The sequence below is a fragment of the Oenanthe melanoleuca genome, chromosome 3 (assembly GCF_029582105.1).
Source record: "Oenanthe melanoleuca isolate GR-GAL-2019-014 chromosome 3, OMel1.0, whole genome shotgun sequence".
In the NCBI taxonomy this organism is placed as follows: domain Eukaryota; kingdom Metazoa; phylum Chordata; class Aves; order Passeriformes; family Muscicapidae; genus Oenanthe; species Oenanthe melanoleuca.
The window spans coordinates 84,564,687-84,581,343 of NC_079336.1; the positions used below are offsets into that span (position 1 = coordinate 84,564,687).

At 38.5% G+C, this 16,657-nt stretch overlaps 1 protein-coding gene across 1 annotated transcript in view; it reads left to right on the forward strand.

Annotated features, from left to right (window-relative positions):
• The first annotated feature begins 1,480 nt into the window (after nt 1-1,480).
• The window catches only part of LRPPRC (leucine rich pentatricopeptide repeat containing), an 84,523-nt gene continuing 69,346 nt past the window's right edge, over nt 1,481-16,657 (forward strand). The window contains exons 1-7 of the mRNA XM_056487330.1: nt 1,481-1,671; nt 11,045-11,244; nt 13,467-13,589; nt 14,269-14,390; nt 14,481-14,539; nt 15,117-15,203; nt 15,679-15,805. Of these exons, the coding sequence (XP_056343305.1) occupies nt 1,481-1,671; nt 11,045-11,244; nt 13,467-13,589; nt 14,269-14,390; nt 14,481-14,539; nt 15,117-15,203; nt 15,679-15,805 (909 nt within the window). The remainder of the gene's footprint in view (nt 1,672-11,044; nt 11,245-13,466; nt 13,590-14,268; nt 14,391-14,480; nt 14,540-15,116; nt 15,204-15,678; nt 15,806-16,657) is intronic.

Genomic DNA, 16,657 nt, shown 5'->3' on the forward strand with positions numbered 1-16,657 from the left:
AGGGAGCTGGTGACCCAAACTGGCTGAGGCACGTCTCCAGCTCCTCTTGCCTGGTGCCAGACACAGACAGCGGAAGGACCAAGGAAGATCCCCAGTTGTCAGGAAAATCCACAAACACCAGAGGTTTATGTCCAGAAAGGAGAGAGAGGAATCCTTCAACTTTATTTGAATAAAGGGAGAGAGGCCACCGGGGTACACGCTGGCGGGATTTTCTCTCTCGGTGTTTCCGAGGGCGCAGCCTCCTTCTATCCTAAACTCCCGGCCCCATGTTGCCCTTTTTCTTTCCCCGCTGGCTGAGGTACCAGGAAGGCACAGCCTTCCCGAACCGCCTAGCACATATTCCCCCCTTGAACCTACTGTTTTATCCCTAAATTCAGAAGTTCAGGCCTATGCAGACCCTTGTTTTTTTTCACGAGCCAAGCTGTCTGGGCTCTGCAACAAACCTGCTGTCCAAAGTCAGTAGAGAAGTTAAGACCCATTCAAAGACATCAACACCTTCACCCAAATTATGTGTAAAGACATTAGCTTTCCTCTCAAGACTGAACTCTGTATTCCATGAAACGCTGTAACACTGATACAGCAGAAGCCACAAACAGTAACATTGCAAATATTGTCTCATTAGCTGTAACTCATTCCTCAGTGAGCACTGTTGAGCATCCAGGATTTTGTGCACATAACTTTAAAAACGGAGGCTTTAGCATCTTGATGATGAGACAAGTCTTTCCAGGTAAATTATAATTGCAAATGGCAGGTTGTAGTCGAGCTGCCCTTAGTAAGTTACAGCAAAAATAATTATATGGTTTTTTGCATGAAAATACGCATTTAATTTCTAAGTACCTTAGTTAATGTTTTATGTCATAGCAACCAGGTTAACTTGGATGCTAAAACGAAGCATCAATTCAGGTGGCATCTTAGTAAATATATGCAAGCTCAGGCAGAGATTTACTACTGACACTCGGTTGAACAAAGTTCTTCCCTCTGCAAGGGAGGAACACTCCTAGGCGATGATAAGATTTCGGCGGGAAGTCTGATAGCGACCAGAGGTTCATTCCCATTAATCGCATGGGAACGGCTGAGGGACTTTTTTTTTTTTTTTTTTTTTTTTTTTTTCCGCGCATGCGCGCCATCCGCTACGCTTTCGGTAGGGTCTGAAACACCTCAGAGGCAGCGAAGAAGCGGCGGCCACCGCTGAGCAGCAGAGAAGCAGTGCTTGGGTGGGCGGACGGGGAGAGGCAGGTCAGCACGGCCCACAGAAGGGCACGGAAGGACTCCCCGAGCACCCGCCGGGAATCCCGGCGCTTCCCGCCGCTTCCTCCCGACGCCCGCCTTCCGCCGGAGCCGCTCCCCATTGGCTGCCGGGCGGCCCAACCCGGGCCTGCGTGGAACGGCCCATCGCCGGCACGGGGTGGCAATTAGCAGCGCGCCGGCGCCTGAGCGGGTCCTTTCCGCGGCCGGGCGCAACACCTCCCCCCTGGTGGGAATGGTTCGCCCCCGTCACGTGGGGCCGGCGGCGGCGCAGCGCCGGCGCGCGTCTCACGTGCTGCGGGCGGTCATGGCCGCGCTGCTGAGCTCCGCCGGGCGCCTCCGGGCGCTGCGCCCGCGCCTCCCGCCGCTGCTCCCGCCGCTCCTCCGCCCGCCCGCCGCCCCCGCCGCACCGCCCGGCCCCGCCAGGTGAGATCCCGCGCCGCCGCGCTGCCCGGCAGGGTTGGCGGGGCGGCTGACGCTGCGCTCCGCGCGCCCAAGGGCACTGCCGGCCATGCCGCCGGGCCCTGCGGCGCTGCCCGCCGTGGTGCCCCGGGGGCTCTGAGGCAGCGCTCACCCCGGGCCGGCCCGGCGGCCGCACCGCGTGTGCACGGCCGCGGGGTGAGCGCAGGGCAAAGGCCGTGTGGGAGCCCTGCTGCTCTCAGGCTGCCCGCGCTTCCCGCCGCGCTGAGCTCGGAGCGGGGCAGAGCCCTGACCTCCGGGGCACGGCTGTGGGGGGACACGCCGTGTGGAGGGGCGTCCAGCAAGAGGGGAAGAATAGGGGAGATAAGCAGTGATGGAGTGGAGTTACTGTCCCTGGAAGCGTTCAGGAAACGACTGGACCTGGCACTCGGTGTTCTGGTTATAGCTGACAAGGTGTGATCGATCGCAGGTCGCACTCGATGATGTTGGAGGTCTTTTGCAACCTGAATGAGTCGGTGATTCTGTGACTGACTCTGGGCTTCCTCTTCGTGCCCTCAGACTCTGCTGTGCCGCTAGTGAGGAGGCACGGCTTAATTTCTTTGCCGTGGTTGTCTCTCCCTTCTGTCACGCAGGTAGGGTGGAAAACTCAGCCTGTGCTACCCACCTGTGTGCATCCCGGCTGCGGTTTGGACAACACTTAGAGGTTGTTTTGACAACACTTACATGTGGTTGGTGCCCTGCAGGAAGCTTAGAGACAGAAACCTTCATCAATGCAGCTACAGACACATACAGATTTATGAGATAAGGGTTTAGTGTTTCCCAGGTTGTTCTGTCTCTTGTGTCACGTTACATCTCTGGTGCTCCCTCTAAATCAATGTAACTTAATTCCTGGTAGAAAACTATAGCAGTTTTCCGCCATTCTAAATAGATAAGTATGTTCAGCAAAGGACTTGGTGAGTTCCAGAGCTCGTTCAGAAGAAGGGATGGGAAAAGACAAGAATCAGAAATGGAAAACTCTTAGAGGGAAGTCTGATTGTCAAAATACGGACATTGTTGCTAATTTCCCTACTTTTAGTGCTTATTAGTCTTACTTTGGGGCTCTTTTATTGATAGCCTGGCCAAAATCCTACCTAAAAAAAGTTAGTTTTCTGTGATCTTTAATCATTGAAGTGTATCAGATGCCAATAAATGCTAAAGTTGGTGTGAAGGATGGAGTAGACCAGTTTGGGAAGGACCAGGAATGTCTGGTTTATGGTTGACGACACACATTTAGTTACCTAAAAATTATCAATAAAATTATCAATGAACCTTTTTTCTTTCTAGTAGCTAGTTTTTGTTTTACTGAACCAGGAGCTTAATTCCCTAAATTAATTTTTTGCAAGAAGTAATATTCACTGAAATTCATGTGTGTCTTGGTGAAGGACTAACTGCTTTTTTGCCCCTAGAACTCCATTTCTAGAAAGAACTTTAGAAGTACTTTATGTGATATTTTGGTTCTTACAGCTGGGGTTTGGCTTGTTGGTTGTTTCCCTCCCAACACTTTTTCCTTACACCTAGTTATACTTAATTTCATATATAAATTTGGTTATATATGAAATAGTGATCATGCTGGAAACTCTTTTGAAATTTTTTTTACATTCCTCCTGCCCAGTAATTTCAGTCCTAAGATAAGTTTTCACTTAAAATCTCTGTCACACTACTGTGTGTTTAGGCATCCTAGTGCACAAGTGGTGATCTAGAGCCAAAGTGTAAAGCAAAGGTAATACTTACAAACTGAAATTTCATGTGTTAACTCATATGATCTAATTTAATTATTTACCTTAAGTGACTATTTATTGGGTTTTTTTTTTTTTTTTTTTTTTTTTTTTTTTTTTTTTTTTACTTAAGTCTTAGTTTTCTGGAACTGGACCTCCTGTGAAGAGCTAGACTGGCATATGGACAACATTTGGGCTTGCTATTCTTGCTGCTCAGGTCTCAAGATTATTTTGAGAATGAAATGCAGTCTATTTGGAATAGTAGGGGAAGACACACCCGGTTTTAAGATTAAATAAATAAAGAAACAGGAATAATCTAGCATTTTGCAAGAATATTGTGTAAATAACTATGTTTCCACGTCCTTGGTATAGTCACTTTAGCATTGAACATAATGAAGTCAGTTCAGAGGCAAGTCTGTGACTACTATTACAGTAATGGTTACAGAAAAGTTGCAAATCTGTGAACTTCTTTAGAGATGTGAAAGAGCAAGCATCACATTCAAGCCAAAGTTTTATCAAAGCATCATTATTGCTTTGGTTTTTAATCTAAGCTTCTTCAACCTAGGATAGTAGAAGTGTGTCCTAATGGTTGAGAAGCATTTCATAGCAAGTCATATTTAAGCCAAATTTATTCTTTCCCTTGACCACCTCTGCTGTGGAGTGTGAAGTATGTTGAGCTACATGTCATCACTCTCCTGCCATGCAGTTTTATTCAACTACAGCAGACCAGTACAGCCAACTTCAGATCTGCAACATCAGCAATGCGCTGGTTTATGTGGTACAGATGGTTTACTGGAACTTAGAGAAGCTTCACTAGGGGAAAAAAAAGCCTAAATTTGCTGTTAGTATCTGACTGTCAAGAATAGTGTAACAAACCTCTCCACTGACAAGTGTTTAGAGTAGATTTTTGAGTTAACATCAGGATATTTTGGGGGAATTTATTCTACATGCTGTAGGTGATGATGCTAAGGTTAGATGTTACAGGTTTCTGTTGTGGGAAAGTTAGTGCACAGAAAAAGGGTGTTGGCTCCATTTTTCTGACACCCTCGTGTTGCTGGCTGCCTTGTCTGGCTCTGAATCAGGGAAGAACAGTTAGGCTTCTCAAGCATATAGACCATGGAGGTATAGCTGAGGAGGAAAATCAAGGAGAACCAATACAACAACAAAATGAAATCAAGCTAGCAAGCCTGCTCCAGTGTTGGCTCTCTCTGCAGGCCCAAATGTCCTGCCAGGACCCTGCTCCTTCACAAGCTTGTCTCTATGTTTTGAAAACTGTATTCAGCTTAAATCCAAAAGACAGCCCTATCCTTGCTGCTTTGAAGAAAATTAACCCTGGCAAAACCAGCGCAGAGGGTACTTGTAAGAACTCTTGCTTCTTCATTGTGCTGTGTTTCAAGTATGTTGGTAAGATGAGAGAGTGGATATCCTTTTAAAAAAGGTTTCACACTGGAGAGGGGAGGGGGTATGGATTTGATTGAGTCATAAATTAAAGACCCAAATGATGGGCTTAGTGAATGGTGCATTTTGTTTTTTTTTTTTTTAAGATAAGCTGCAAACGAGTTCTTTTTGGCTATTCACTGTCATACTCAGCAATCCATTACCAATGGACAAAAATGTAGAACCGAATGCTTAATTACACTAGCAAAATGATAGAAGTAAGAGTTCAAATGCAGAGGAGGCATAGAGTAGACTTGCTTTTCATAATACTCTGTTGTAATAAAATTGCACAAGCTGCACTATTGTAGTTAAGTGTTTTAGTGATAGATGTAAAATGCCTAGGTACTTCTCAAGAAACACAGAATCTTAAAGGTGTTAAGGTTGGAAGAAACCTCTAAGATTATCAAATCCAACTGTTGACTGACACTGCCTGCTTCACCACTAAGCCATGTCCCCAAGTACGTAATCTACCTGTCTTCTGAACACTTCCAGGGAAGGTGACTGAGTTCCCTGGGCAGCCTGTTCCAATGCTTGATACTCTTTTCAGTGTTTTCCTAAGTTTTTTTTCCTTCAAGTGTTTTCCTAAGATTCTAAATGTAGTATTAAGCAAAGGTTTTCACTTCTTGTGAACCACTTAGGCAATTTTTTAGATACTCTCCAAGAAGTATGAGGATTGTCAGTCTACGTGAAAAGACATTATTTTTTTTCTCTTGTGAGATCCTGCTATATCTCATTGAAACAACTGTATAGTAGCCTGAACATTGTGGCCTTTTTGTGTAGCTGATCATAATACATTAATAAATATATATCTGAATATATAAATATGATTTTTTTTAATATTTGGAACTAGTCAAGTTTTACAGAAAGTAATCTTTCAGCTGCTGCAAGGAAAGACATGAACATCACCTACTTGAGTTTTGGGTAAAACAGGACTTTTTTTGCTCAGGCTGGTGTATAAGATATGTTCCTATAGGAAATTAAGGCACTGCCTTAAGTCTGCTCTAGCAATGTGGAAAACGTAAGTATGTGGGATTCCTACTTAAATGCTTGTAAACAGAGGAATTCTACAGGTTGACTTGGTATAAATTTCTCCATGCACACTTCATCTCTGCATCAGTTTTTCTGTGAGTTTATCTTCAGCTACTTTCCCAATGTTGTAAGCTAAACTGGAGGTGGTTACTGCTTGTTTTGTTTTGGGCTTACAAATGCACAGTGGACCTTTCCTGTGTAGGTGAGGGCTGCAGCTGCAGAGACAAAGCTGAAAATGGTCTAAAGGCTCCAATATCTGAAGGCTACTTCTAATCTTGTGGTTCTGGGAGCTGGAGAGAGATTACTTCATAGGGCTCAATGTATCCTTTTTAACTTCTCCCAGTTCTGAAGCATAGTACAGAGGAATTACACATTTTGGGGAAGAACCAGATTGCTCATTCAGAAAGATCTGAAATTTACTGTGCAGCTTTATGGGCTTGCAAATAAAGTGTTTCACATAGAGAAAACCTTAAAATGCCATCTGAGGGTAATAGGTGATTGGCATTCATCGCAGCTCTTGGGGAAGTACATGTTTTATTGTGTAGCATAGCATTTAAGTCTGAAAAAAGTTAATTAAAATAATCAAGAAAATAGGATTACATCATAAAACTGTGAAATCAAACATCTAGTACTGGGGCAGAATCAGAAGTATCAAAATCATGCATGATAGTTTTCTTTTTTTTTCCCCCTTCTAATCTTACATTAGCAACTTCCAGATGAGAAAGCTTGACTAAAGTATCCTGTTCAAATATTTTGTTACAATTAATATTGCAACCATTAGTACTGGTTGTGTGATTGCTGATGGATTAGTTTCAGTCACTTCTGTGTTTGGAAAGTGGGATGTGATAGATGAGTCCTTTAGGTGTTTTATATTTGGGTTTTTTTCCTAAATAAGCACACCATTATGAAGAGATCATTATCTGTATTTTAGCTGTGTTCCTGTTTTTAGAATTTGAGAATTTGAAGTCTTGCTGTGCAACGTTTCATGCTTAGCAGTGCCTCATTTTCAGTACCCTCTGGGCTGCAGTGCATTTGTGTTTTTCCAAAACATAAAATTTCTTGTTTTCTGTGTTGAAGCTTTTATGCATATGGACTGTACCAGTTGTTTCTTAGTTGGGTCAGGAGATAGCTTCACTTGGACTCCCTCACAATATTCCCAGTTCTGCACATGAACCACGTTTTAATTTTGTATACATATTTAAAATTTCTGTTTGCACAACTACTGCAGTCATATTTTGCATCTAGAAGTACATTGTATCTCCTTCTTTTGCTTATGAGTAGGTTGTCAGGTAAAGTGGTACCAAAAGCTTGTACATCAGTCTGTATTTTTGATTAGGCTTTTTCCTTCAACCTCCATGGATTTTTCAGAGTAAATCCAAAGGATTTCCAAACTCAAATGGAGTTTGAGTGAGATCCAGTAATTTGCCTTCAATATATCTTAATGTTTTCAGAAATTGAGTAATTCTTCCTTATTCTCACCTACACCCCCTATCTCCTTGTTAAAATTTACAGAGGATGGTTGCCATTAACGTTTTTTGAAAGCCAAACAGTGTATGAGCTGTCATTTTTTACCCTGTGAAGAGGTAATTTCTAAAATCATCTTTCTGTAGCAACCTTTCTTGCTGCCTTTTTAGGTCACTTCCTGACTGAAATGGTTGATGTGGCCTTCTTGATTTTTATCCTTGCTTTTTCTCCTATTCTTCTAAACTGTGTGTTGTTTTTCAGCTTCAGAAAATTAAAGATTCCTGATGCATTTTGTTAACTTATTTTTGTGTTTTGTAGGGAGGTTGTGCAATTAGTAGAAACTTCCACTATGTTGTCTACTGTGTTCTCCTCACTTTTGCCTGATTGCCTGGAATCAAACCTAATGCTCTGTCCCTTAATTTAAGTTTTATATTTTTTTGGAAGCTGACTTTCTGATCTTCTCAGTCTTTCATCCTATGAAATAAGATGTGCTCTTTTTGTTTTGTGTTTTTTTAAAAGTTTTGAGTTCTTGGTTGATTCATAGTGCTACATACCAGATTCAAAACAGTAGATGCTGCAGCTTCATCCAGCTTTTGAAGCCACAGATACTTTTAACAAATTCTTATTATAGGATTGGCTTTCACAGCACCTTAGTGCTAGAAGTGTAATACATTGAAATGATGAAGGCCTATGGTGAGGTACACCTGAGTCTTACACCAAACATGTTTCAGATTGATGATGATGTAGGTGGGTGTAAGTGAAAGTTTGAGTTCCTCAGGTTGTTTTATAATCTCATACTGTTTTCACCTGTCTGGCTCAAAATGAAACTCATACTCCCATACTGTCATTCCTTAAAATGTCTTTAATCAGTATAAATTAACAGAAGCACCAGTAACCATATTGGGTAATATTGGAGAGGTTGTAGAGGGGGACATAAATAGAAATGCCCAATTCTGCTCACCTTTTAGAAGGTGAAGTTATTGCATAAAAATAACACTTTCATGTAAGTGTATAGTGTTTTAGTGTGCAACTGTACCAGTTGATGCTATAATATTCTACACTTAGGTTATAAATAGCATCCTAAATGCTAAGCAGGAGTGTTTAGTAGCAAATGAAACTGTAGAATCTTCTTGTGCTGTTAACCAGCTTATGTTGAGCATGCCTTTTTATCTTTAGACTTCATCTGATGACACTGTGCAAGTACTTTAAGATATTTGTGCCTTCTGACATGTGGAGAATCTTACAAAGATGGCTTTCTTAATACAGTGCAGGACTTAGGAACTGTATATACCAATTTGTTTATGGTTAGAAGTGTACTATATATCATAAGATACTTTTCAATAATTTGAAAAATACTCTAAAACTCCAAGTTGAGTGTTGCTATTTATGTGTTATTAAGGAGTTATTTAAGTTCTAGTCATCTCACTTGTTTGTTAAATTCCGGAGGAGTTAAAATTTAGCATCTTCCTGTTATTCTTACCTTGTGCTACTGGATTTTATGCTAATTAGTCTCATTACTTCTGTTTTCCAAAAGTACCCTGTGTCTGGTAGGAGGCAGTAGAAGAAAAGGAAACAGAGGGAAAGAATCGTGGAAAATGACACCCTTTAAAATACTTTTAGTGAGACATAGCATTACTAGTAGCAACAAAAAAAAGTTTAATGTTAATTTGACAGGGTGCTTACCATGAAATGTAGTGGTTTTGGAGGTTTTTTCCCTTTTTGTTTGTTTTTATTTCTAGCTTCTCTGATTTTAGGAACCTTTCCTTTCTCAATTTCTTTTTATTCCTGGTTAATTCTGGTGGATTATAGACATCATGAGCTCTTTCCACTCTAACCTGATGGAACAGTAATTTTACCTTTTTGTAGAAGTGTTACTTGGTACAAGTTGTACTTGGTTAGTGAGTGAAATAAACTCACAGAGGGGTCTGAATAAAGTGAGAGCTAGCTCAAAGGGATTCGTGGGAATTTGCATCTATCAGGAAATTGAACTGCAACTGAAGGAGGGGGGTCTGTCCTTTTTCATCAGTCTTTCTTCCCTTCTTCAGTTCTTTCTTCCTTATCCTTTCCCTAGAGAAATACTATGCAGATAGTTAGCTGGGCTCAGGAGTATTCTTCAGAGGAAACTTTAGAAGATAGGGCAGTGTAAAAATTGCGTTCTTGCAAAAGGTGATGCCAAATAGTAGTGATGTTCTTTTTTCATTATTGAAGGATTTTTTAAAAAGCAAGCAACATCTATTAAACACTTGTCATGGCTCCATTAGGAAAGAGATTCTGCTTCAGGCTACTTCTACAATTTATGGCCTGTTGAGTTACCAAATCAAGATTTCAAACAGCAAGGAAAAAGTTGGTCTTTTGGGCTACTTTCTGCTCACAAGAGGCAACTAGATGGTAAACCACCAGTCTATACTTTGTACACCAGTGATGATTTCTCTGCCATTTAACAGCTTGCTGCCAGTGCATCTGAAACATGGAATTGCCACCAGGAAGCTTTTCTCCCCCACTGGACTTTCTCTTTTTGGGTGTTAAGCTGTGACTGTTAGGTGAGAAACCAGCTAGCAGGTAGACCTGTGAGAAAGCTTCAGGGGCAGGAAATTGTTTTGTAGAGAATGTCAGCACTCCTGGCTTTTAGGCTGCCATTTCATAAAATGTGGAGCCATTATTCTGTAGCACTCCTGTAGCATCTGTAACAGTGGGAAGTACAAACTTGGGGTTTTGAGGATTTTTTAAACTAGTCTAGAAAGCTTGCAAAAATTTAGCTGAAGAGTTGTCTGAAGAGCCAGAGATGAGGGAGGGCAATTTCAGAAGTTGGTGAATCTTGTTTTTGCCACCCAGAAAATATTACCTTTTTTTTTTTTGCATGGGATTCTGGAGGAGAATCATCTGCTCTATTTTATGCAGTTGTAAAAACAGTTGAGAACAGACTTCTGAAATGCTTGTGTGTAATGATAATTTCACCTGCACAGGCTGTTCATAACCTTGGTGTGGCACATATTCTATTTTTTTTAATTCTTACGTATATGAACTTTTTCTTTGAAAAAAAAAAAGACAAGCGCTTTTTTTGTTGCTTTACTGGAAATAAGAACACTTTCTTGTTATGCTTGTCATATTTTATTTTGAGAAAATAAATATTTAAACAAATCTGCTGTTGATTTCTGGTTTACATGGCAGAATGGGTGGATGCTTCATGCTGGTTATTGTCAATTCTGTAAAATGTGGAATGATCTTGTTGGTGTTTAAGCCATTGTTTTCTAACAAACCAACTCTGCATTAGTTCTTGTGCATTTTAATTAACAAGGAAGGTATGATTTACTGTGTTCTGAAAGATCTGTCTGTGACTGTTCTTGAGATTTTTCAAAACCTTGTGAGAGCTTTAATGAGTAACTGTAATGAGACAATAGACTTTCCATAGCACTTGGATGACTTAAAACTTTTTATTTTTGTGAGAATATTACTTGAACCCTTTAATTTGTGAGGTGAAATTAACTGAAAATCTCAGAGCAACGTGTCACTGAGAAAATGACTGACTTCTTAAGTAGAAAGACACTGAAAATTTGTTTGTTTATTTTAAAATGGAATGCTTTAAAGACTGTTCATCAGCAAGAAATGCATTATCTTTTTGACATTATGTGACTAGTCTAGATCCAAAATGACTCACGGAATTGTAATCTTGATTTTTTTTGTTTCTGTTTAAGCAGAAACGTGAACCAAATAAGATTCCTTACACTTGCACCTCAAGAGGAAGGAACTGTCAAAGAAGAACCAGTTTCAGAAGTTCGAACCAGACCCACCTGGCAGTTTGATTGGGCATTAAATAAAGTGGATAATTCTGTCAGAAAAACTGGCCGTGTCCCTAAAGCTCTTCTACTAAAAATCTTCCAGGAAATAAGCAAAGCAGGTATGTTGCTTCCAATTAAAACAAACTAAAGCTACATTTCAGGCTGCTGTTTAACCAAGGAAAGGAATTCATCAAGCCAAGGAAATGAATTGAGTGTTCTTATGTGTATTTTGTCTCTGAGTGTTGTTTGATCTACTCTGTATGTTGATGGAGAGATATTATTTTGCTTTGAATGCTCATTTTAGCTTTTTCAAGTTGTCCTTTTTTTGTCTTTAAGAATTTATAAGTCTTATAAAAGGGTGCTTTTAAGGTATGATATATTGCCGTGCTTATTGCCAGTTTTTAATCTGGTAATGTGCTTTCCTCATGTGACTGTATTGTGCTCTCTGAGCAGGGATCATACCTGTCTCCTTCGCACAGTATATTTTTTAAGTGTCTGTAATGAAGAATGCTGCCCTTAAGATGTTATTTGTTTTAAAATGGAACTACAACAAGGAAATGTGAAAGTGATCCACAAGTTTCCACTTTCCCAGGTAGCTGTGGTTACTCATGACAAGAAAGCTTTATTTTTTATTTTTTTTTTAATAAAATAAAAACAAATAGCTGAGGCATTGTCCATTCTGACAGATTCAATACCTCTTTGGCTAAAGTATGCAGATGACATTAGTGTTTTGCAAACCAGCTGCCACAATTGATGAAGTTTGGTACCAGTTATAATGAGTCAGTGGAGATATTTAAAGAATATATTTGCTAAGTACTACTGCCAATATTTATCAATGGCAGCGTATATTGTTTTGCTTAAGTTTTAAACTTTGCTTTGTGTTGCTCTGGATTGCAATGGCTTGTCTAGCTGGCATTGTGCTTTTAAAAATTTTGCACTTTACTGTTTAAAGGCTGAACTTTCAATTCATGCTCTTTCTGTTGAATTTAGTTTTTTTCTTTGTTGCTTGGGACATCCTTTCTGATTCTGACTGCTTTGGTTTTTTTTTGATGTAAATCTTTAATTTGTGAATGCGGCTTGGCAAGAATTTTGTCTCTAAACCTCTCTGCAAGTAGTTCTTCATGAAACTTAACTAGTTCCACACATTCTAAGTCATACAAACAAAAATCTTAATTGCTTATAGGCTGTTCTTTTGGCTTTTTAATTGTATTTCAGTATAAAAGCATAGAACCTCACAAATGATTTAGCTAAGGTGCTATTAGAATAAATGGCAAATATTACCATATGAAAAATTTAGTCCTTATTTATTAATTAATAGTGAAACTAGTTCAGCAAAAGTGTGGAAAGTTAGTGTTGATTTCTGCCTGTTTGCCTTGTTTTTCTATTTCTAATTGCAACACACAAAATACCTGAAAAAGGTGTTTGCAGTAGATCTCATGCATCTCTCCATGCGCTCACACTTCCAAAAGTTTTTTATTTTCTTTTCAAGGTACTATGTTACTGGTACTTGCAGCACTGGCATTATGAAACTGAAGATGTGTTGTCATTTTCATTGCATGAAGTAATTGTGTGCATTTAAAAGCTGGTCAATTATGAATTGATGATCATACTTGACAGCACGCTGCTTGCTAAAGAAACTCTCATTTTTATTTGAAATTGCTGAGTTTGCATCTAAAGGTGGGATAGAAAAAAATATTATCTTCAGCTGATTGGTTTATCTGTAATAGACTCTTTAGTTCTGCTTTTGCCTTAGGAATAGTAGTAAGTGCAACAAAGAAATGAGTTTATAGTTAACATTTTTGTCATTCTGTGAGTAGATAATCTTACAGTTCTTCACTGTTCTTTAGATGTAAATTTTCTCATATATTATGTATTAAGCCTAGGCAGAACTGGAATTGGAAGTTCACATGTGGAAATGTCTCTGTCTACCAGTTCTGGAATTGCATTAAATTGGTATGAAGTACTTTGACACTTTAGAAACTTACTAGAAAGTTATGTCCCTGTTAGGATGAAATGATAACAGGATCTTGAATTGGGAAGTGGAAAGTATTAGATAATCTAAGTTTAGGAATTTTGTGTTATCTTCTAACAATTTCTGGTCAGATAAGCTCATTATTGTTCTAAATGGCATGTTTCATCATAAATCTTTCTATGCTAAGTGCATTGTAGTGCTGTAGTTTAATCATTTGGGTATCCTGTTCATTTAAAATCTTCAGTCTTGGAGAAAATTCTGTTTTATAGAAAATTATTAAATATTTCAGTAGCCCAGTCTCAAATCTTCTTTCTAATATTTAATGCATAATTATTTATGAAGAAATTTGTGGTATTGTTCCACTCACAGGGTGTCCAGGGAGTAACCAGACCCTGCTTTTGTTACAAAGTTGTGGTGCTGTCTTACCGGAGGTGTTGTCACCTGAAAGAACAGAACTGGCCCATATGATGTGGGACAAGATGAAAGAACTTGGTACGTTGGGTCTGTTAGTCCTTCTTGCAAGAACAACTCTGTGCTTTAGTTTCTGTCTTTGTAATGAAAGACAACATATTTTAATGGTGTTTAAATGTTAGGTTATAGCAGGTTGTTCTTACTACCGAATGAACAGTGGATTTTATTATTCAGGTGTGAGACCTGTTTCTAATTCTGGGGGTTATAGTGACATCTAGGGGTGTTAATCTAAATATTTTTTAAAAGATGCTTAAATTGGACATTTGCTCTATTTTCATTATTGAATTTACTTTTCAGTTAGATGTTATCTTTATATCTGGTGGGCTGAGTATTCCTAGAATAACCAGCTGTTTTATCAGATGTTATTTTTATTGTGAGTGCATCATTTATGTGTAGATAATGCATAGGTGAATGCTTTTTGTTAGTAGCATTGCTGAATCTGTTAAATAAATACAGCTGTATAGACTGTAGAATAGCATGCACATGAGCATTGCTATTACTGTGCTTTTCTTATGTTGTAGCCTTTTATAAACACATAAGCTGTTAACTAAATGTCTGATACTTCAAAGGTGAATAAAAGGAAGCTGTCTCCTAAGTTCATACAGAGTAAAATTTACATGAAATTAATTACCTGAGAAAGCTGTGAAACTGTGTTGAATTTAGAGAATCTACATTGACTGTGTTTTAAATATTTCCTTAGGTGCCGTGTATGATACAAGCCATTACAATGCTTTACTTAAAGTCTATCTTCAGAATGAACACAAGTTTTCTCCGACAGAATTCTTGGCCAGGATGGAGGAAGCTAATGTACAGCCCAATCGAGTAGGTACCCTTTTACAGGATCTTGATTCTTAATAGTAGTTTCCATTTATTGAATGGAAATAATTAACTTCTCCTTTTTGTTTTCTGTAGGTTACATACCAAAGGTTGATTGCTGCTTACTGCAATGAGGGTGACATTGAAGGAGCAAGGTATTTTTTGTTTCAAGAGATTTCCACTAAATATGTTTCTCATATTCCCTACCACTGATGTTAAAACTGGTTTCTGTGTAATTCATAGAAATTGAGCAAAGCAAAGAGGGATTTTATATATTTTAACCAAGCAACGAAGAGCAATTTCCTGGAGACTGCCAAAGCCCACACAACCAAAATAAAAATAAGTGATAGACCAGTGTGTTCAAATCAAGCTGTATTCACACTGCTCAGAAAATAACTTGTTTTTTCATTTCTAGAGCTGTCATGAAAAAGTGTGAGGTTATGAAGGCTTACTGCCTTTGTAAGAAAATGGCTACTGGGAAAAGCATTTGAGAATAGAGTGTGCTAAGGAGCAAATAGTAATAATTCTGGTGGTTTTGTTGTTACACAGAGTTTGCTGGGTATCTCTCTAACAATTTTAGCAAGGTTAAGCTGTAATGATGTGATTGAGGGGCATGAGAAATAAGTAAAAGGAAGATAAAAATTAAAAAACGATAAAAATAGAAAAATCCCAGCCCCACTTTATGTCTGCATGTTCTAAAGTGGCAAATACAAATTGTGTTATATTTTGCAGTAAGATTCTTGGATTTATGAAGAGCAAAGATCTCCCCATCACTGAGGCAGTATTCAGTAGCCTTGTGAAAGGACATGCAAGATCAGGGTAATGTTTGATACTTTTTATTCCTTCTGTTTACTGTTAACTTTACTAAAATATAAAGTGATACAGTACAGAAAAAATTACATGCTGCAGAATAGTATGATGGTTTTGAATAATAATGTGTAGAAGATTGTCTCTATATTTATGAAGCAAAGAAGCTATTTAACAAAGGAAGTAGGTTTTTTCTTGTGTCTGAAAATCTTGTATTTAAAGATAAATTACTGTACTGTTGTAGTGTTTCAGAAGAAATTTGCTGCACTTAGTTCTGAACTTTATCATCTGTTAAAGTTGAAAGAGTATTTTAAGTAATACAATTATTAAAAAGATTTGCACTTTCGCCTTTCAGGATTTGCTTCGTTAAAATAAGTTTCTCTGAGCTTGTTGCAGTCTTTGTTTCCAATTCTAATTAATTTAGTGAGGAAATGTAGAAGTCGCAATAAACATCATTATGATTAATTCTTGCTTTGAATTCTTTTAGAGATATGAAGAGTGCAGAAAACATCCTTTCAGTCATGAGGATGGCTGGTGTTGAACCAGGTCCAGACACCTATTTATCGCTGCTGAATGTGTATGCTGAAAAGGGTGATGCTGATAGCATCAAAAAGGTATTGCAAATTTGAATTTAAATACAACTTGTTTGATCTTTTGTTCAATATAACTTTGGAATGCTTTCTGTCCAGGCAGAAGGAATAAGAAAGAGTTTTATAATTGGTTTCCTCCTATTTCGAAGTAATTAACGTTTTTTTTTTATTGCAATTGACTAGCTGGTTAACTGAAAGCAATGTTATAATTTCTGAAAAATACTTGCCTTTTGATAATAGCATTTCACTCTGGGAAGATAGATTTGTCAGTGAGAGATTTAATAATTCAGGAGTTATTTTAGAGGCAGTGCATGTATTTATTTATGAAAATAAAAAGTAAACCTTGATTATTCTGTTCCCATTGAGCCATCCTTTGGCCATTGAAACCACAGGGTCATTCCAGTAAAAATTATTTTGTTTTTTTTGAGAATTCATACGGGCAACTTAGATATTTGTAAGATGAGGCTTCCTTGCCAGTCCTGTGTGTAGCTGATTTTTTTTTTCAAGTATTCTCTTACTTTTTTTTTTTTTTAATCAAAAAAATACTCACAAAGGAATGAGAAAAGATCAAACCAATTTTCTTAAGTTCTGTCAGGAGTTTAATCAGATGTAGAGGATCAGATCAAGGAAAAGGGTATTGGAAACATAATTTTCTTCTGTGACTTAAACAAATACTCATCAACCAACATTCTTCCAAACAGTGACAAAATGTTTGATTAGTCATTCTTCCCTTTACAAAGTAATTTCTTTTGAAAGTCATCTCACAATGAGAATACCTCTGGTGTTTTCATATATTATTGAATATTAGAGAGAAGCTATATGTTATATCCCTTTTAGGTGTTCCTTTTTACAGTCTAAAGATGTTTGAGTTCCTCT